This window comes from Geospiza fortis, unplaced genomic scaffold, assembly GCF_000277835.1.
Source record: "Geospiza fortis unplaced genomic scaffold, GeoFor_1.0 scaffold298, whole genome shotgun sequence".
Classification (NCBI taxonomy): domain Eukaryota; kingdom Metazoa; phylum Chordata; class Aves; order Passeriformes; family Thraupidae; genus Geospiza; species Geospiza fortis.
This window is the reverse complement of record NW_005054506.1, coordinates 122,674-143,645: the sequence shown is the minus strand read 5'-3', so window position 1 is coordinate 143,645 and position 20,972 is coordinate 122,674. Positions and strand designations below refer to the sequence as shown.

Sequence of the window (20,972 nt, the reverse complement as noted above, 5' to 3'; positions counted from 1 at the left end):
AAATAGTAGAGTACCTACTCAGAGGTAAAATTCCAAAGGACTGACTGCTGAACTAGCAGTTAGGAAGGAAGGTCCAGTGATGGCCATGTTGTCTCATAGGGATTGTCACTGTTTGACCTCTTGAGGTCCCTTTTATTCCCCATGGCTATGATCTTAAAAGTAAACTATTTCTATAAAGAACAAAGTGTGTTTATGAGTAGACTCGATAGAATGGTAGTAGCTTCATGATCAATGTTTGAATTTGGAAACTGCTCTGCTTCTGAAATCTGCGCTCCCATTTGCAGTTGGCTGAACATGTATGGAGATGCTATGGTTTTACGACTCGGATTTGCAAACAAATATGACCAAAGCCAGAAATTACACTTCTGCTCACCTATGTGTATTCATCAAAGACTGCACCAGAAGACTTTCCATCAAAATTAGATTATTTACATATATAGCAACTCTGACAAAACCAGCCTGCTTAAATCACTTTGCGGTGCTCTACTTCAGATCCCTAAAATATTCTGTCTACAAACCTAGATCTGTGTTTGACACAACAACAATGGTGTGCTGTGTGTTTATCAGCTCAGCAAAATATGACCCTATTTTATGGACAAAGTCTCTGAAAATAGGCAGAATTTTAAACAAGAAATTGGATAAAACAAGAAAGCAGATAGAATATTACATACCTTGGAGCACACATATTGCCAATGACACCTTCCCACTGCACTGTAAATAGGTCATGGTATTTTTCTAGTATTTCCTGAATTTTTTGGGAAGGACTTAGAGCTTCTGTAACAACAGAATTTTATCATTATGAATGTAACATACTACAAACTACTTTGGGCCATCTCAATTTCAATAACTTTAAAATGTCACTAACATATTTATGGGGTTTTAAGTTGTCATTAGATTTCATATTTTTTGAAACCTAAGTCTGGCTTCTAAAATTAAAACATTCAGAATAAAATCAGATGTCCATTTGAATGGTGTCTTTTATAGTGAACAAGGATTCTTTGGTAGATGGGTTAAGGACACAAAGAAAAACTTTTAGGTATCCTGAAAACAGGTAAAGAATTGAAAACCAGTACTGCTCATACAGTTCTGTGGCAGAGGCTCAGAGAGGACTTAAGTGGGTGGATAAACTGAGTTTCCAGAGTCCTGATTTCAGGAAACAAGACTCCAAAATTACCTCTTCTCTCCAAGGACATTGCACATTTAATGATAAACAATCTTCTCCTTTTGACTACATTTTCATACTAGTATAAAGTTAAAAGATACACTCTAGAGTCAGACATTGAGAACATGTGTTTTATATTGGTCTGCTCTGAAGGAGAACTACAAACACATGGAGACACACTCTGTTATGATACTGATTGTTCTGTGGCTTCTTTTGCATGGTGTTTAGAGTTAGTAACTATTTCAACACCTGAAGGGAGCCAACAAGAGAGATGGAGAAAGACTATTACAAGAACATACAGTGACAGGACAAGGGCAAATGGCCTCACACTGAAACATAGCAGGTTTAGGTTGGATATCAGGAAGGAATTGTTCCCTGGCAGGGTGGGCAGCCCTGGCACAGGTGCCCAGAGCAGCTGGGGCTGCCCCTGGATCCCTGGCAGTGCCCAAGGCCAGGCTGGACACTGGGGCTGGGAGCACCTGGGACAGTGGGAGGTGTCCCTGCCATGGCAGAGGTGGAATGAGATGAGCCTATAGGTCCCTTCCAACCCAAACCAGTCTGTCTTTCTGGAGCTAAAAACCTCCATTAACTGTTAGTTGTGCTGTTTCACACATGCACCATACACAGGTGAGAAGCTGTGCTGTTCTGATGAAAAGGAATGCTTTTTTGCCAACATCTTGATGTCACGACTTCATTTTTTGGTACAAAACCAATTCTAAATTCCATGGGTAGATCGTAAATAAAATATTATTTAATATATATTACCTGCTTCTCTTCCTTCATTATAGGGGTCCACAATATCTGATAAACAGTTAATCACAAACAATGTATTCAAACAACAAAAGAAGACATTTAGCTGATACACTTAGCCAATAGGTTGTGAAAGGATACATTTTAAATTACGTGTATCAACAGGTAAGCAATTAGAAGGTAGATCACGATTAACTGGTGCCTACGATTAAAAATAATACATATGTTAAAGTATCAATTAAATACTAACAGTATTGCATTATTTGTGTCAAACAACTAAGAGAAAGACACATCAAAAAATTAACAGAGTTTTGAATCTGGGTTTAAAAGCATCATGGTATTCAATTATCAGTGGAAATTAATAACTATTCTGCATTAGCTACAATGCATATACATATTACACATATATACACACGTGTGGGCACATACATAGATATATATACGCAAATATAAATATAAATTTATAAAAACATATGCAATAACTATATTAAATACAATATTTTGTTGCAGAAATTATTTTCAGTAACTTTACGCAGCTTTCTTTGTGGGTTATTAAATATGTCCCATTTATAAAGTGTGATTCTTCAAAGAAAAACTCCTTGCAAAATCAACAGGAAGCAGGATTCTTACGGACTTATGAGACATTCACTCCACTTCAGAATTCTAGCACACATAATGAGCTTTTATGCAACCCACTTTCACACTTTTCTATGCAAGTTCTCTGGTTATTTACAAAAAATGTGGAAAGTTCACCATTTGGACATTCTTTTTCTGAGGAGCTTTTGTGTTTTTTCCTTTAGATGTTTCAACTTTCTTTTTTAATTCAGTTTCTGTGAAAATGAAAAGAAAAAAATTAATGTATGGGCAGCTTAGCAAATAAATGTCCTTCAAGGACTGTACATATTTAATATCATGAAGTAGTAGTAGTAATAGTAATGCTAGCAGTAATAATAAAAATAATAATAACAACAGATTAAATAAAAACATAAAAATTCATTTCAAAACTCAGCAAAGTAAGGACCCAAGCCTTCTTGCCTAAAAATAAAGGTTTTAAAGTGAAAAACAAGGACGAGATGTGATCCCTTAGACATGAAATGCTTCATTATACTGCCAATTTTGGATAGAGTTGAACAGTGATCATCAAAGCACTTTCTAAGTAATTTACCACATCTATTAATTGTTGATGTTAATGTAATCACTGAAGTTTCTGTGGGACACACAGAGATCTAAAGGAAAAAGGAAGTTTCATATTTGAATTGGATTTTTTATTTCTTTAAGGGAATTTTAAAAAGCATAGAAAACTGTCTTATGTTTCTCACTGTACATATGATTATCACCAAGAGTACACCTTAGCCAGTTATTACTGAGTGCCCTGGAAGTCCATGGAAGCTTGAGATCATACTGCTCATGTTTCCTCATTCAGTGGCCTCTATCATAACTGAAAGAACAGAGACTTTTCAACTCTGCTTCCTCTCATTTATCTACTTCTAAAATTATGTAACCATAAGTTCCACTATGAAAAAGGGAAAAACAGAAATAGAAAAAACCTACATGTTCTAAAACTTGTATTTCTAAAAGGCCTGTAATAGTACGTAAACTAAAATATGCTAATCTCACATTACTTACAATTCTTTCCCTTTAGAAAGAAGGAGTGAAATGGAAAAACAGAATAGGTTATACTGGAGGCTAAATATTACTAAATATTACAGATATGGACACAGTACAAGTACCTATCTAGAACAGAATAGTTCCATGGTACAGAGTGAGATTTTCTATACTTGGTCTATTTTTTATCATGGACCAACTAGTTTTAATAATTTTATGTGGTTTTCTCTACATATGAGAAAAACGCAGCTTAAAATTTTTACCTTTATTAATAGAAGGTATCTTTGATTCATACAAAAATGGCTTGGTGCCTGCATTTATTACTCACTTCTAGATCTAAGAAATGAGTTTTAAGATGCCATAAGGAGAACTTTACCCGCTGTCCAACTGCCTTATTTAACCTCAATTTGCTAGAGTTTATGTAGGGTATAAGTGTCAGCAGTAGGTAAAGTTCCTAAAGCCTGTGGGGATTTGATTTTGCACAGGTGTAGCACAAGAACTGAGAGTAAAGATTTCAGAGGGTAAAATCTTACATTTGGTATTTTAAGCAAAGTCTTAGAGTAGCGATAAAAAAAATTACAGAAGTGTAAATTCTTACTTCCTTTTTTTCATTGCCCCTGAAAATAGCTTTGAAGTTTTAACAACATGCTTGTAAGTTTCTTAACAGTTTTAGATTCCACTGAGTTTTACATAATTCTGTAATGTGTCAGGGATTTTTTAAATTAGCTATCAGTGCTCCTATAATCAGCCTGTACATTACTGAAATAAGTCTACTGCTCTATCTAGTCCACCTAAGATACTGGAAACCTACTGCATGTGCTTGTCTTCCAGTAAAATATTCACCACAATTCATATTTAAATTTTTAAGTATCTTTTTTATGCATCATTATGCAAAAGGAAAACATGTTTATCTAATAGTACCTGCCTCAGCCCAATGCAGTCGATTGTAGAGAAACTGAAGAGAAAAATCTCTGGAAACAGAACTTATTCCTTCTTCCTTAAATATACTCAGAGCTTCCAAAGGCAACTCCATCAATAATGTATCCCCTAGTAATACCACACACAATCCTAAATCCACAGGTGTATCTAAAGAGATGTGACAGAACAAGACTGAGATTTAGTTCTCAGTTTGTCTATAAACAATTGCAGTTAGATGCAAAAACCTAAGTTTCCTCCACTGTATGACACATGAACTTCATTGTACTGTGGATTAAGTGCATTAAGAAAAAATATTTCTTTTTATATAATTACTCATAAGATGTTGTCAAATTTCTATGCATTTGTTAACACCAATTCTTCAGAGAGAATAACATCCCTGAATTAATAACCAACCATCTCAGGTCCAAGTTGAGATATATACAATACATTCAGGAAAACAATATTTGGAAATACAAAATTGCTACAGAAGTGATTGGCTAAAAAAAATAGAGTTGTAAAGGCACTCTTATCCAATACTGTGTTGTTCTGTAGAAAAACTTTGTTGCTGTTATTTAGGGAAAAAAGTACTAACTATTACTATGACAATATTTCTGCTCTGCAGAGAAAGAGCATATGCATGGGAGACAATTTATCCAGTTTTTGCAGATGTGTATTCTTGAGATGTGTTTAGAGACATACTGTAGCATTAGGTTTGTATGAAAGCTATCATCCTGTGAGAGTCCATAAAGCTAAAAGCAAAAAAAAAAAAAAAAAAGATAAAACAAAGACATCTGCTGATCTACTGCCTTAAGTTCTTTATTCTAGCTCTTCTCCTGAAAACTGGTTTGTGATAAAGCCATTTCATTTAGTTGTCTACAGACTGTATGGTGTGGAAGACTCTAAATAAATGCAGAAGCATTGCTCCAGCATCTAAATCTGTCTTTGAAAGTATACTGAAATATTTGACTTGATATAAAAAATAAAACAGAGAAAAACAATGCTAAAGTCTTTGTCCTCTCCTTGTTTTAAACAAAATTAAAATTGAAATGACTGGATTTTAGTATCTGTCCACACACATACACACAGACACACACACAACTCAAGGGAGGACATACCCTGCATTCCAACTTGTTTGGTGTCCTTATCTTTCACTTTCTTTTTTCCTGTTTCAGATGCTGAAACTGATACACACTGGGATTCTCTGGGAAGAGGAAATTAATAGAAAATATTACCAGCTTCAATTTCTGCATCAGTTTCAAAGAAATTTTACATAAAGGACAATCTCCCTTAGAATTTCCTGTCCTTTAGAAATCCCATCTTTAATAATTTTAATTATACTGTTGCATCTTGAACTTCAACTTAAGTATGACTTAAGCTGGAGAACAATGCTTCTCAGAAATGGCCATTTGTCCTTCACATTGCTCAGTCCCTTAGTCTGACATATCCTGAATATACTCTCTTTCAAGACATGGAAGCTTCATACAACAGAGTATCCTTTCTAAAATCATTCCTTTATTTGAGGGACTTGAATCACAGTTCTGTTTTCACAAATGATAATCAGAGTCAATATATCTTACCTGACAGCAGAAAAATCAAACTGTGACAGGGTTGGTTTCAGATACTCTTCCATAATTTCTATTATTTCAGAGAAATCTGATGTCAAATCAAGCTCACTATCACCTGTTTTCTCTGTTGGAGTCTTTCACACACATAGAAACAAAAATTAGAATACTTTCAATCTCCATTCTTGTTAAATACCGTATTATATATAAATTTTGTAATATTTTAAATCAGAGACTAAATAAAATAGTGTAAAAGATCATAAAATGGAAAATACAAACATAAGAGGTTGGTTTCAAAACTACTTTATTTCAAAATTTTGTACCAGCATTTTGCAAAATAACACTGGAATTACTAGAAGGTGTCAATACTTATTATTTAAACAATTAATATACTTCCGCAATTTCAATGGAGAATGGCAGAAAACTACAGCAGAAAAAATTATAATGTGTTCCTTCAAATAATGAGAAGAAACCACATAAGGACAACTTTAAGAAGTGAACAGAAACTGTATGATGAATATAGAAGAAGCAAATGAAAGCATATGGAGAGATCAGTGGAGCCAATTTAGGGGAAAATTAATCAAAATTAAGAAAATAGAGAAGAAGAAAATAGAATCATGCAGGAGAGATAGACATCGAAAACTGAAGTTTGTAAAATCAGCCTAGATGGACAAAAATCCACTAACTGAACAAAGTCAACTAAATGGTGAAGAATGTTGCTATTAATGAATTAAATCCTCACCCAAGGCTTGTATGGCTCAGTATAAGGTGCATGCATAAGTTCTGGGAGTTTAATTCATATCCTTTTTAAAAACCTAAGTCACTTTTTTTCACCTGTTCAACCTGACACTATCTTAGCACCTTTTTTTTGACTTACCCAAATACAGCAATCTTTGCAAACTTGCCAGTACAACAAAGTCTGGCCATAGGCAAGAGAAAGTGATCATCAACACTTCAACCATCTGCAATACTCGGTATTTTAACTGAAAGATGGTAACATGATGAATAAAACAGAATTATAATTCAAGAACCAGATTTGTCAGTGTGCAGGGTAACCCAGAGTGTTACTGTATCCTGTATCTAAATATGCCCAAAATTGTCACTGTTTCTTTCAGGCCCTGCAGCCAGAACCAGAACCACGGGGCAGGGGAGTGCCAAGCCCTTGTAAAAGTCAGTCACCCAAGCAGAGCTCTCTTGTGCCTTAGCTCTGTCTTGACTCTTGGCTTTTGCTGTAGAGCTGAGGCAGCGCAGGTGGAGGCTCCCCTTTTGGATTTTCTCTCCCATTTTCTTGGGAGGTTGCTATGAGAACCTCCCCTCCCCGAGAGGCTACATTTCACAGTCCTGGGTGTCCTCAGGGCAAATTCCAAGAGTGCCTGTCTGCAGCTAGCACCAAGAGAGAGGAGCAGAGTGGCCCTGCTCTGTGTGGTCACCCGGGGTGCCCAGCTGAGGTGAGAAGGCACCGAGCTTCCCCAGCCAGCTGCCCTGCTGTCTTCTCTTGAGAGGAAGATGAAGCCCCAAGTTCTAGCCCTTCACCAAGCGCCAGTTGTCAGAAATCGCTGAAATATGGCCCATTTTCAAGTAAACTGATCTCAACTGCACCATTTTAATTCTGATTAACTACCGAACATTTCAAAGCTCCTGAATGACAAATACAGCAACTGTAGCACAGTAAGATTAAATTTTGAAGCAGAGTACCAAGCATATAGTAACTGTGAAGACTAGGGATGCTACACTTGGAACAAACTGAAAAATTCTGCATAAAGAATTTCTATCATATTTTTAGTACATGTTTTTGACCCAATTTTAAATATAAGAAACAGTTTGTTTAAGATGATTCTTCATCCTTTGCTGCTTGTAAAGCCGCATTTTTTCCAACAAAATACGAAACACATCAGGATTCACAGGAAATCGAGAAACTTTTGCCTGCACTATTAAAAGAAGGATAACACCCTTGTAAGAGTATATTTGTACTTGAAGAAATCGCATAAACACCATTTGTTTCTAGTCATGGTATTATTTGAAAATAAAATCTAGATAGATAGATAAGCACAAAATATATACAGATATGTACAATGAAAAAAACTCTATTTATTTTGTTGATATTTGAAGGCTGAAGTAACAACTTCAGCCTTCAAATATAAACAAAAATTATATAAACTGTGACTAGATACATGACATCTGATAATGAGACACGTATTTATGAATTTATGTTCCTTGGCAATTAGGAAGAGTTAAAATTCTTTTTTAAAGTATCTAAAATGTTTACTAACTGCAACAGTGAAAGATATGAGCCTTCTCATAACAGCAGGGCAATTATTTTTATCTCTCAAAAGTAAGAGGTACTCACCCATCCGCTGAGTGAGTTTTCCTTTCTGCCTTGCAGTACTTACTTTGGGCACCTCAATCAATGAACTGTACAACTGTGATCTGTGGAAACCAGAAAAGTGCTGAATAGATTATTTGACTGTCTAGCCTTGTTCATATGACTCAGATTTATTAGATGAGTAATTACTGCCCTCTAATTTAATATGCTCACAAATACTCTCATGATGCAGTAACTACCCCCACCTTGGATGCAGAAACCTGCAAATTCTAGCTGGAACAAACTGAGAGTGGTAAGGTAAATTCTTTTATCACTGCCAATAAGGTAGATTTCTATTTGTCCCATGACAAATGTTAAAGACTTTTTAAATTGGTGAATGCTCTCATAGTCAGTTGCTCAATTGATGAGCTAGTTTATTGCAGCTAATTAGGCTGCTATAATCAGATAATTGGTGGCTTTATAAAGCTAAATATGACCCCTTCTAACATTTCCAAGAGCAAAAGCAATAAAAGCAGGAAACTCTCAACAGAACTTAGGAATCATATTAAAAATGGCTTGAAACCTTTCAAGTGACTCTGGGGATTTAAGAGATAATTAGGGAAATGGAAAGAACAGAAAACATAACATTGAGCTGCAGGCAGTTTTATTTATATGTTAATTAGCTCATTATCCTAAAATTCAAGTCCATCAAAATTAGAAGTGAAAGGCAATATTCAACCACATAAAAAAGACTATATTTGTAACAAACAGTGCTAAATCAAAATGATGAAATTTTATACCTGTCTTCTGAATGCTGGAGAATAACTATGCAGAAACTGGATGGCAATTCATCCACTATATTAAAATGTTCAACAGGAATACAGAGGTTTCTCCATGCCTGTACAGTAGTTCAAAAGCACTATTATTTTCATAGACTTTATAAATCCCATTCTCAGTTCTTTCATTAGAAAATTGATAGTTATTCTAGGAAAGAATGTACTTAAAAATCCACACACTCAGCAGATGTGCCAGGACAGTAGGCTCTGTCAGGAAATACTGTTTCCCTGTGTGGGAAGCAAGCACTGGCACAAGTTGTCCAAGGAGGCTGTGGGGCCTCCATTTCTGGAGATAATTCAAAAGCCATTTGGACATGGTGGTGGACAACAAGCTCTAGGTGGCCCTTGCTTGAGGAGGAGGGGTTTACAAGATGACCTTCAGAGATTTGTTATAACCTCAACCATTCTATGATCATGTAATTCCTGTGCAGTGCAGAAGAACTTATAAATATTATTTAAAACAAATAACAAATACTGTATCTTAGTCCACTCTTCATACCAACATGACCTTCACGGCCACTACACAGTTTCTGAAGTTAAAATGCTATCAAACAATAGCAGAGTATTAGCAAAGGAAATTATAGAATAATTCATAGTAACATTTACTTTTGAAAAAAAGTTTTGCTAGAGACAGTTCACCAACAAATACTATATAAAATTGTATTTGGTTTACATGAGAAGTTATTGATAGCAGGGGAAGGTAGAGGGGTGGCTCTTAGAATCTCAGAATTTTTCAGGTGGGAAAAGCCCTCAGGGACCATCAAGTTCAACCACTCTCTCAGCACTGCCAACCCACCACCAACTCATGTCCTGTATACACACATATATCTCTCTGTGTGGATTTATATACATATAATAAACCACTAATAAGTAGCTCAGAAAGTTACCACTGAATTAGCAGTCAGTTGCTGTTCCACACATTTTAGAAGGTCACTTGTGTTTCTGTTTTGTTTTAATTGATTCTGCAGATGTAGCAACGCTGCCAGCTGAGAGCCGCTGGTGTTGGACGTAGCAGTTAGAAGGATATTCTTCATCATCATAGACACTGAACAACTCTGCAAAATTTTTACATTTATTTATTTGCCTTCACAAAAATAAAATGAATAAACATATATGCTATGTTTTTATAACATATACCTATGTTGAAGAGAAGTTCTCTACCTTGAAAGGTGAGATGAACTAGCAGAAGACTGCTGTTTGTTTTTTCAGGTTAATGTAAACAGTCTGACAATAACTAAGGAAGATTTCTTAAATACAAATAGCTGGAATTGATTTATTTGTCTACATTTACCATCAAGGTTCCTGCATTTAGTCATCTAAGGTCTACGTGGAATGGTAAATACTGTGCTCTTAGCTTTGCCTTTCAAGTAAGCTGAGTCTTTTCTGTTTCTGTGCTTCAATGGACACCCATCATATCACACAGCAGACTTCAAAATGCAAAATAATGGGTAAGACTATATAAACTTTTCTTTCAGCAAACATACAAACCCTGTCATTTGAACTAGGAAATATGGGTTACTTGTTCCTGATACAGGGAATATAAGCCCTACAGATTTTCTGCATCTTCTCTTTGATGGAGGCACATACACACATATGCATACACCTTCAAGCCATTTATGGGACCATGTTGTGCAGGTATCAATCTGAGAAACTGAATGTAAACTGAATTATCCACTGCAAAATAATGATTGAACAAATACAGAGCAACATTTTTAAAATTATTTGTTAGGGAAGGATGAAAATATTTTGTGGCAATGTTTTATCTTTGCTAATGACAATATAGTAATTTATTCCTATTAAAATTTTTTCATGTATGCAATCATCAATGAAAATGTCAGGTCAAACATAGCAGATATTAGAATTGTTAACAAACCACTGATCTAATGTTCTGAGCTCAGCAAATATACCATATAATTGAGGACCTATATTACACTCTGGTTCTTATATGTGGAACCCTACATGTGCTCTCTATGGTCAATTTTCAGACTATGCAAATACAGTTTCGTTTTTGCAACTTCAAATATCCTCGCACTGAAAAGCAGCACAAACATTAGCTGCCTTACCTGATGAAGTGCCAAATACTGGCTAGTTGAAATTGGATCAAACTGTCGAAAGCATTCAGCCATTTCCAAACTAGCAAGAGCGAGTACATCAGTAACATTATAACTGAATGCAATAGCCACAGACTGCAGCAAAGCCTCATTGGATTGAGAAAGATACTTATGAGCCATTCTTTGTTGTGTCTAGATGACAAAAAATAAAAAGCTTTATATTAAAATTGGTTAAGTATTTGTTATATATATACCAATTACAGCATGTTAAAGAAGATAAATATTGCTTTTTAATGAGCAATTTTAATTAATTTTCTTTTTAAGGCACTTAATGTATGATCAAAATATGCAAATACTGATTAATCTTTTAGCAGACACAAACATCTGTTTTACAACATTAAAAAATACTTGGTCAAACAAAGAAATTTCTTTTAACATAAAAGGTGCACTGAGCAGAAGAGACTTTAAATTCAAGGCAATATGAGCAGTTCAGAACCAAGGATCAATACAATTGTTTCTTGGACAGTTAACATATTTAGTCCAAATGAACCCACAAATTTCTTACCTCAGGCATTTATTGATTTTACTAGCAACACAAACTCTACATTCTCAATTCCTAGTGTGCTTTCAACAGCAGTAATTAACAGAGATCAGCTCACTGAATTTCACAAATGTTTTGTGATTGAAGTAATTTCTTTCTTTGTTCTCAGTCTGAAAAATGTTATGCTCCCTTAAAAAGTCATATCTGTGAGGCAGAAAGAAACTGCCTGTTCATCTAGTCCTCGTTGCTACATGCTCAAACAGTGGGAAACCACTGAAGGAGAAATTATTTCTTTCTGAGAGCAAGTGGGTAAGCTCACTCAGGAGTTCCCACACAATCGACTGAGGAGCAGGACTGAGCTACACAGCAGGGAGTGATGGAAAGCTGTTCATTGGAAGGTGTTTTGTAGATCTTTTTCGTCTTTAAGATCAAGTTTTTGTTACAACATTTCCATTATCAGTTTAAACAGAACTGATAAGTTGAGTATTATTCCATAAAAAGAAAGCACTCAAATTCTAATGCAAGCTCATAAGTAATATACCTTTAATTCCTGTATTTTCTTCCTATACTTATCATTATGACATTTATTACTTGATAAATCACTCTCTGTCACGTCCTGTTCACTGCATTCTGCTGAAGTCAATGAAGATTTTCTGGTGTCTGATATAGCATCTTCCTACCCGTCACAGTTTGAAAAAAAAAATGAATAATTAATCACTCCATTAAGTAAGGCAGGCTTCATTTCTTTCGTGAAAACTTATGTGGAAACTCAATTAATCTTAAAAGAAATCACTATCTTAATTCCTTCCTGGTGAGAGATTTAGTAATACTATCAACCATCAAAATTTCTTAGTATGTTATGAAGGCAATATGACCAACATAAACTAAAAAAGACCCCCCATACAACTTCTGGGAGTTTGACTTTCTCATATTTGTCCTCCACTCATTTCTTCTGAAAACTTTAATTCATCACTGAATTTATAATGCCTCTATCAATTGTCCTTGTTTTACAAGGGCTCTTTAGAAGGGTACTTACTGCAACACAGAAGCAACTTGCAAACCCAAGCTTTTAACCTACAAATCAATACCTGATTGCTTGGATTCACAGACCGTACCTCACTCACCCTTTAAGGCATTAGAGGAATTTTTCTATCTCTCTTTTGAAATTGTTGTAATTAGTATATCTCACAAACTAATCAAAAATTAGCTACACGAGGATAGCATGCAGGCAAAAGCATGTTTTTGAAATTACTCATTTTGCCATTCATTTTTATAATGGCTTGCATGCAGTATATAAAACCTAGCCGTACACAAAGAGTGGCTTTTATACAAATGTATATAGAAAAAATATTAGAGCAGATAAATTTACACAGAAAAATAAATTTAACCAAAGAAAAGAATGCATACCATAACATTTGGCTTCCAGTAAATCTCTGAATATATGGGATCTACATTGATGGCAAGTAAATGAAGTGTTCTTCCACTTAGATACAGGCATTTGGATTCGATGTTGGGACAGCCTTTGCAAAGATTCTGTATGTTTGCTAACTGAGCCAGTGTAATATGAGCCATGGTGTGTTTCATATACTTCCAATCCTGGTAAAATACATATTTATATTTATTTGCTCATATATCCCCACACAGACAGAAGAATGCATTTTAAAAAAATGCAACACATATGTATTCACATACAAATTCATATGTTAAATGTGATTATACTTTCAACTACAAATGAGCTGTCTTTAACAGATGCAAAAATTCATTAACAACTGATTAAGAAAAAAAGGTTCAATGTGACATCCATAATCAAAGTTCAACCAGTGCCAAGGAAAATGTGGGATAAGGGCAGGGAGGCCAGCAAACCATTCCCAAAACTAAAACTACACACTTCAACCTCCGTTGCTAAAAAACTACATGACTGCTCTGGGAACCCATTTCCTCAGTAGTGGAAGAGGAAAACCCTGTTATACCTTTTATGCAAGTCATAGGACTAAACATTTTATATTACCTGTTCTACCGCATCATCTTCAATGATGATTTCCTCCATAAATTCATGAAATGATTCTTCTCCCAGATTTTTAAACTTTTTCTCAGTAATGACAAGATGAAAAATATCCAAAAGAATTTCCACAAGATTTATTTTTCTAAGGGCTAGTTGTCTCATTAATGGGATACTAACATTTTTACTCTGAAATACAAAAGAAAATACAATTTTAATTTCAAATATTTTTTGCAAATTAACCTCATAAGAAGTTAGAATGTTGTATTTATTTTAACCACAGAAAAAAACATTTTATCATTACCTCCTTGATAGAGCAGAAATGTTACAATGAAGATATTTAAGTAATTTAAAACAAAAATTTCAATGAGGTCAAATATATTACAAAGCAATCAAGGTAGCTCCATAGAGTAAGAGCAGTGAGGTTTTTATTTTTCATGTTTTATATATCTGGTACAAATATGTAATATCTAATAATGCTACATACACACTAGCAAAGTAGGCTGCAGGCTTTCATTACGCAAAATACACTATTTTGAAGACAGACATTTCTTTATTTGTAATGTTTTGTGAAGATTTTTTGTTTTTCCTGAGAAGAAACACATTTTGAGGAATTTTAAACTTTCAAGGTATTTAGCGAATTAAAAATATCTCCAAATTTATACTTTTTTCTTTTGTAGCTATTAGATAAATGCCAGAATTAAATAAACTTGACAAACACCAAACAAATCCTCTCTTCATACCTTTTTCAAATACAAATTCTTTGGCATGCAATTTTTCCTTCTATATACAAAGAATGTTTATCATTACAAGAAGATAAATCCTGGAAGCCCCAAATGAGATTATCCAAGAATGAGTGACTATTACAACTAAAGTAGGTTTCCTTTGCACTATTAAGGTAAAAAAAGTCAATACCTCATTAAATGCAAATAAACTACAAACGTTATGAAATACTTCTTCTGTTCTGGATACTGCTCTCTGAGCTAAACTATAAGCATCTAAATAGTGACTGTGTTTATTTCTTTTGTTCCTTTCCTGCTTGGCAGTCATCCTGAAAAAAAAAACCAAAACAACACCATAAACTCAAAAGAACTAACATAAGAAAGTGCTTATTTTTACAGTATCAACACTGTTGAACATATATAATAAAATAATGAATCTATTAATTAATAGATCAAATAGCTTAATTACAGATTAAAAAATATTAAATTTGTATGTGTGTTTTTGAAATGTACAGATAGGATAAGTGAACCTTTACAAGTTATTTTTCCAAGGTCTTACTCTTAGAACTGTACAGCTGCAATGCAAGAAGATGCCAAGACTCAAAGAGAAGAAAGGCAGATCATATTCTAGAGTAAGTTTTTAGCAGGAACACAATGGCAGTATATCAGCTACAAAACATATCTCAGTTGTTTTAAGGAGTGCCTTGCAAACAGCTGGGATTCCAGCATACCATGTTATGCGCTTTTACTATTGCAGCAGTTTCTAGAAAAACATTGACTTGGTTTGGAAAGACAGGTGTCTGCTAAGGAAGGCAGGAGCATCCCCTGAAATGGAAAATGTAAACCCCCTCTCTCCGAATTGCTATAAATTTAAAATTAAGGGGCTCTCCGGCAAGAAATATGGGAGCAGTAATAATAGTTCTTTAATAGGGAAGAATATAAAAAGATAAAATAAACAATGCAGTAAACCAAACCAACACTGCCAGAGTCAGAACACAGCCTGACACCCTGTGGGTCAGGGTGCTGGCAGCAGTCCCATTGGAATTGTGGCTCAGCCCTCCTGCAGTGTCAGGGGTGGTTCTGCTGGAGCAGGGATCCTGGAGAAGGGCGCAGTCTCTTCCTCTGAAGATCCAGTGGAAGAGGCAGCTGCTGTTCCTCTGGGGAATCCAGAGCAGAAGCTGTGGTGGTGTTCCAGAATCTCCAGATTATCTCCAGGTAGAAATGCTTGGCTCCTCCCTCTGGGCTCACATCTCCCAGTGGGATGCTGCAGTTCTTATCAGTCATGTAGGGACATTCAATAGCTGTTATCAGCAATGTCCCCCCAGAGGGAGGAGTGGGTGTGGAAGGGATAAGGAGAACTGCCCACTTGACAGAAGACAACTGCCATACAGATGGCAAATAGAATACAATTTGCTTCGCAATCCAGGACAAACATTTCAACAGTAAGAATTGCAAAAGCTTGTAAATACTAGAGAATGATTGGTGTGGCTGCTAAAATATGTCTACAAATGGGAAGTCAAAAATCTGACTTAAGAGACCCAAACATTTTGTTTTGACCTCAGAAGAGAAAAAAAAGAGAACTCTGCCTTCAGTGTGAACAATTTTTGATTTTACAGTATGTTTCTGAATATAGAACACATGAGGAATGCAAACAGACATCTAGCACCAATATACAAAATCTAACTATGTTATCTGCTCTTTTCCATCTTAATTAGACTATAAAAAGTAAACAAGACACTTCATGGACTAGTTTAACCTAAATAAAAATTTTCAGTAGAGGTATATTCTTACCTACAAATATTTGCACATTCCAGCAATATTTCAGCACTGTAGTTTTTATGCCCATGATGAAGAAAGTCCTTCTCAACTTGAACTAATTTATTGTAGGAATCCTGTAGAATGTGTGGCAACTGAGCAGAATTAGTATCAATTGTCATATGATCCTGGGCAAAATGTAGCTGAATAAGTGTTTTTCTGGAAAGAAAAATGAAATACAAGATAGCAATCAGAAAGCACAGGCTTTTTGAGAACAAATACATTTCTCTCTGCCTTCCTTTAAATTCTAAGAAGTCTACAAAAAGTACCACAGTTGTGTGTTTTACAAATTATAGTAATTCTGAAAAAATCCAAATATTATATTTTGATATTAGAGAAGAGGTATCACTTGTTCCATGTATTTAATTATTCCATCTTACTCCTAATCAGTCTTCTAAGAACAGATGAACTGAGAAGACTGATAACAGTCTTCCTTTTCTAGAAAAGCTTCCCATCTATGGAAAGACAGGAGTGTGTTGTACACTTCTCTCCCTTCACCAACACATTTTAAGGTCTCTGTGCTTGTATTTCAGTAGAACTGAAATATTGTTTAGTTTCACCAAGAACAGGCTTCTTGGTTCATGTTGAGAACAGAAGTCAATACTGTAGACTGCAGTAGTGTTGTGGGAGTGCTCAAACAGGTACCTCTGCACAGGCAAATATACACTGCACCTTTAGGTAACCTGCACTGCAAGCTGTGCACAATAGGTTGTGGTGTCTAGTTTACCAACATAACAGGTAGTGGGGCTACATGCAAGCATTTGAGAAGGAAATACAAAAATTCGGAAAGAAATTTAAACATTAAAAAATCAAACCACCACATAAATTACTTAGAACAAAAATATTTGAGAATTCACAGAATTTGCCATACTAAAATAAGACAGTATTGTAAAAAGTACATATATTTGCAATGTAGCTGCATTTTATAAGCTGGGCATATTTTAGAGGAAAATACAGCTTACCTGGCTTCAAGGGATGCAATCATAAAACCCAATTCTGATTGCCTGCCAGGTCTCTTCAATAAAGTAGATCGAAGCACACTTACAGTATGTTCCAATATCTCACAAGCCTGCAGGTAACACCAGAATTTTCGTAATTCTATTTTAAATGTCTACAGATAATAATAAACATTAATTTAGAAAGCTTAAATTTTGTACACAACATGTTAGTTATCCTGAAGATGGCTGGCTCTTGATAACTGTAAGTAAGTCTAGAACGTTTGAGTTACAGAATCACAGAATCACTGGGTTGGAAGAGACCTTCAAGACCATCAAGTCCAACCCAGCCCCAACACCCCAAAAAGAGCCACATCCAGGCTTTTTTTAAACACATCCAGGGATGGTGACTCCACTACCTCCCTGGGCAGACCATTTGAGTACTTGATCACTCTTTCAATAAAAACCCTTTTCCTAATATCCAGCCTATATTGCCCTTGGCACAGCTTACGACTGTCCTCCTCTCTGTGTTATGATCATACATAGATATTTTGATGATTACATGAATGGTGCACATACATACAAGGAGAGAAGATGGAGCCAGGTTCATCTTGGAGGTACATAGCAAAAGACAATAAATAGGAGTTTAGTCAAAATCAAAATAATCCCTCTACATGACACAGCCTTGAACAGTTTATCAAGACAGGTAGATGATCACAGACATAAGACTTTATTTATGCTGAAACTCATGAAAGTTAAGGGTTTAACAGTAAATGGATATTTTGATGTTATAGGGCTTTAGTTAAAAAAAAAAAAGTGTTACAGAAGTATCTTCCAGAATCTAGAAATAATATTTGTAAAACTATTTGAAACACCTGGGAAGGAAAAGCATAATAGAAAATAATACTGAATAGTTTGATTTTTATCGAATACAAAAAATAAATACTCCAGTGTTAACAGAACTGTCTGAATACAGAAGAATTCCAGTTAAGAGAATCAGATCTCTGGGGGTTTAGTCACACATATTAGATTATAACTGGTTTTATTCTAATAGGAGAACATAGAGCTTATCATAAAAACATGCTAAACTTCTGTGGCTAGAATCTCATTCTGAGTGTCCTGCATCTATTTGGAACCCGTAATTAATGTCTGTTAAATGCTCAGAGAAAACAACTACATTTAACTACATTTAACACCTAATTTTGCTTTTATTGAAATGGAAAGGTTGTAATATTTCACTGAGAGAGAGCATTGCTGAAAAAAACCCCAAACCACAATCTCCAAACCCAAAAAATTTCCTTACCATGCTCTGTTTTCCTTCCACCTCTTCCTCTAGAATTGCTTCTGTTAGACTAAGGGTGCTGTTATACCAAAATTGTTCATCTCCTCCCAGAAGCTGTGCTTTCTCAAGGAGTGCTTTAGCTTGTCTGTGGTTTCTTTCCAGGTTAGCCAACACAGCAAGTAAGTACAAGCACTTTGACATATCAGATAGGGCCCTCAGTTCCTAGAAAGAGAGAGATGTGTTCTATACACTAAAAATCCACTACTGCTATTCATATTTTTGTCTGTCCATATTTTATATTAAGCTTAAAGAAATAAAAAACGAATGCTATTTCCCCAAGTATCTGCTGAATTTCTTAGTTATTCCTTATGGTACATCTACTTCATATTTCTTTCTGTTCCCATACCTTCTATTTCACCAGTCAAATAAACTATTTTTTTGCTATTATTTAGTGTGTATATATCTATTAGTGTTTGTCAGTGTCTGATGAAGAAATGTGATGACAAAAGATTTTTTTTGTCAACAGTACAGATACACTAGAGATCCAGCAAATTCACAATGTTGCTTTACACTAGTTATAAGCTATGTAACTAGTCCTGTATAAGGAACAAATATTGCATAATATTTGTATACTAGCATACAGACATATAGGATTCTATTGATGAATTACATAATTAAAATTACTGTCCTCCCTAATGTATTTTGAACTTTCCTCAATATACAATGCTTAATTAATGCTTTATAAAGGGGCATGTATTATTCATGAATATCATTCATATATTATTGTTCAAAGTATTCATGATTGTACTAAATTTACACAGGCCATGTTTTCTTACAGGAGAAAAAATATTACACAAAATAACAGGATATCAATTACAATTTCTTTAAGTAAATGTTTTACTGCAATTATTATATTTCAAAAACTTTTATAATGAAGCACAGGGCTAAAGTGGAAACTGTTAGATATAGGGAAATATCTGTAATGTATAATCCTTCATAATAACGAGATGATGCAAATCTGTTAGGTGGAACATATGGGCACATTTCAGATCTGCCAGATTTCTAGGAAATAATTTCAATTTTATCAAAAAATTGCAGTAAATCCATAATGAAGCTCAAAATTAAATAATCAGACTTTCAAATGATCAAAATATTGAGAGGATGGGACTAAATGCTCTCTCTCTTCTGAACAAACCTTGAACTTTTCCCACCTATTTAAACAAACAAGGTTGAAATATACCCATATCTTCCAGGGCTACTGCAAAGCAGACAGAGAGGCTGACACTACTTCAGAAATTTATATAACCTTCAGACAACTCCCATAAAGTTGGACTGAAATGCCATATATTTAAATGTATATATTATATATGTTGAAATGTAATAAGAAATTGGTTTGGGGTGGTGGGAGAAGGCTTGGCTTTGCAGTTTGATTATTATTATTCTGACAAATAATTGCATTTTCCATACACATGTTATTAGTGTTTCTTTTTCTATTTAATTTGTATTGTACCTGAGTTGCAGCATGGGCCTCTGAAAGCAGAAGCCTTGCTGGTTGATACAAGCCTAGCTGAATTAGCACTTCAGCTTTTTCAATCCACAAGTGAGGGAAAGAAAGTGCACTCAGTCCTTTTCCTGTTACTGCATTTACCTCAAAACCCTGAAAAAATTAAAGTATTACATCTTCATAAATGTCAAAAAACCTAGACAGAATACAAGTTGTTAACTGTGATATCCCACACCTCAGCTGTATTTGTATTTTCTAACTTCAAAATTTAACATTATATTACAAGAACAGGTAGTTTATGAGATTTGGATTTTACAATCCTCAAAAGGCATTGAACGAGTAAGTAGATACTATTTAAACTAACTGGATGACAGATTAACTACTTCAGATATGCTCCTGTCACAAAGTTGACTTTTGGTAGTAACTAAAACTAAAAGAGGAATACTATTTACAATGGCTAAAAGAGGTGACTTGAGAGGGATTAGTAATTAGAAAAACAATGAACAAGTATGGAAAAAATATACAAAAAGAGCAAAATGGTGTGATGACAATCCAGACAGCATTGCCATAATAAAGAGCAAAGTGAAGGTAAGCGTTAAAGAATCCATAAGGCAATTATCTTCTTAAAAAAGAGACAGAAAACAGCTGAAATACTTGCATGCCCTTAAAACAATATGTAAGCAGAAGCAAAACAGTACATGTTGATGTAATGGAGAAAGAAGAGAAAAAACAAGACCAAGCGTGATTACAGTATCTTTTTTGCTTCTCAGTCTTTTTAATCCATTTGCATAAGTCCCCAAATCCATTTGTAGGAAAGTAGTTTTACTTTGTATGAATAAAGATTCCAATCTTGTTTCTCCTTGATATAAATAATATGCCAGGCAAACCTCAGCTTCAGATGATTGCTAGCAGAATTTAGATAGCATGCACTTTTAATTATTTTTGTGTTCATGTATTTCTCAAGTATTATCTAAAAACAAACTAGCAA

General features: G+C 34.8%; 1 protein-coding gene across 1 annotated transcript in view; it reads right to left on the bottom strand.

Moving 5' to 3' along the window:
- The window catches only part of CFAP46 (cilia and flagella associated protein 46), a 72,781-nt gene that overhangs the window by 6,863 nt on the left and 44,946 nt on the right, over positions 1-20,972 (bottom strand). Inside the window, exons 35-54 of the mRNA XM_031063472.1 lie at positions 19,991-20,137; positions 18,502-18,702; positions 17,226-17,332; positions 16,240-16,422; positions 14,642-14,777; positions 13,736-13,915; positions 13,135-13,323; positions 12,269-12,403; positions 11,199-11,378; positions 10,023-10,190; positions 9,100-9,197; positions 8,345-8,424; positions 7,810-7,925; positions 6,013-6,134; positions 5,551-5,636; positions 4,439-4,603; positions 2,666-2,742; positions 2,054-2,114; positions 1,928-1,963; positions 672-774 (exon numbers count right to left, since the gene is read on the bottom strand). Coding sequence (XP_030919332.1) covers positions 672-774; positions 1,928-1,963; positions 2,054-2,114; positions 2,666-2,742; positions 4,439-4,603; positions 5,551-5,636; positions 6,013-6,134; positions 7,810-7,925; positions 8,345-8,424; positions 9,100-9,197; positions 10,023-10,190; positions 11,199-11,378; positions 12,269-12,403; positions 13,135-13,323; positions 13,736-13,915; positions 14,642-14,777; positions 16,240-16,422; positions 17,226-17,332; positions 18,502-18,702; positions 19,991-20,137 — 2,570 coding nt within the window. The remainder of the gene's footprint in view (positions 1-671; positions 775-1,927; positions 1,964-2,053; positions 2,115-2,665; positions 2,743-4,438; positions 4,604-5,550; positions 5,637-6,012; positions 6,135-7,809; positions 7,926-8,344; positions 8,425-9,099; positions 9,198-10,022; positions 10,191-11,198; positions 11,379-12,268; positions 12,404-13,134; positions 13,324-13,735; positions 13,916-14,641; positions 14,778-16,239; positions 16,423-17,225; positions 17,333-18,501; positions 18,703-19,990; positions 20,138-20,972) is intronic.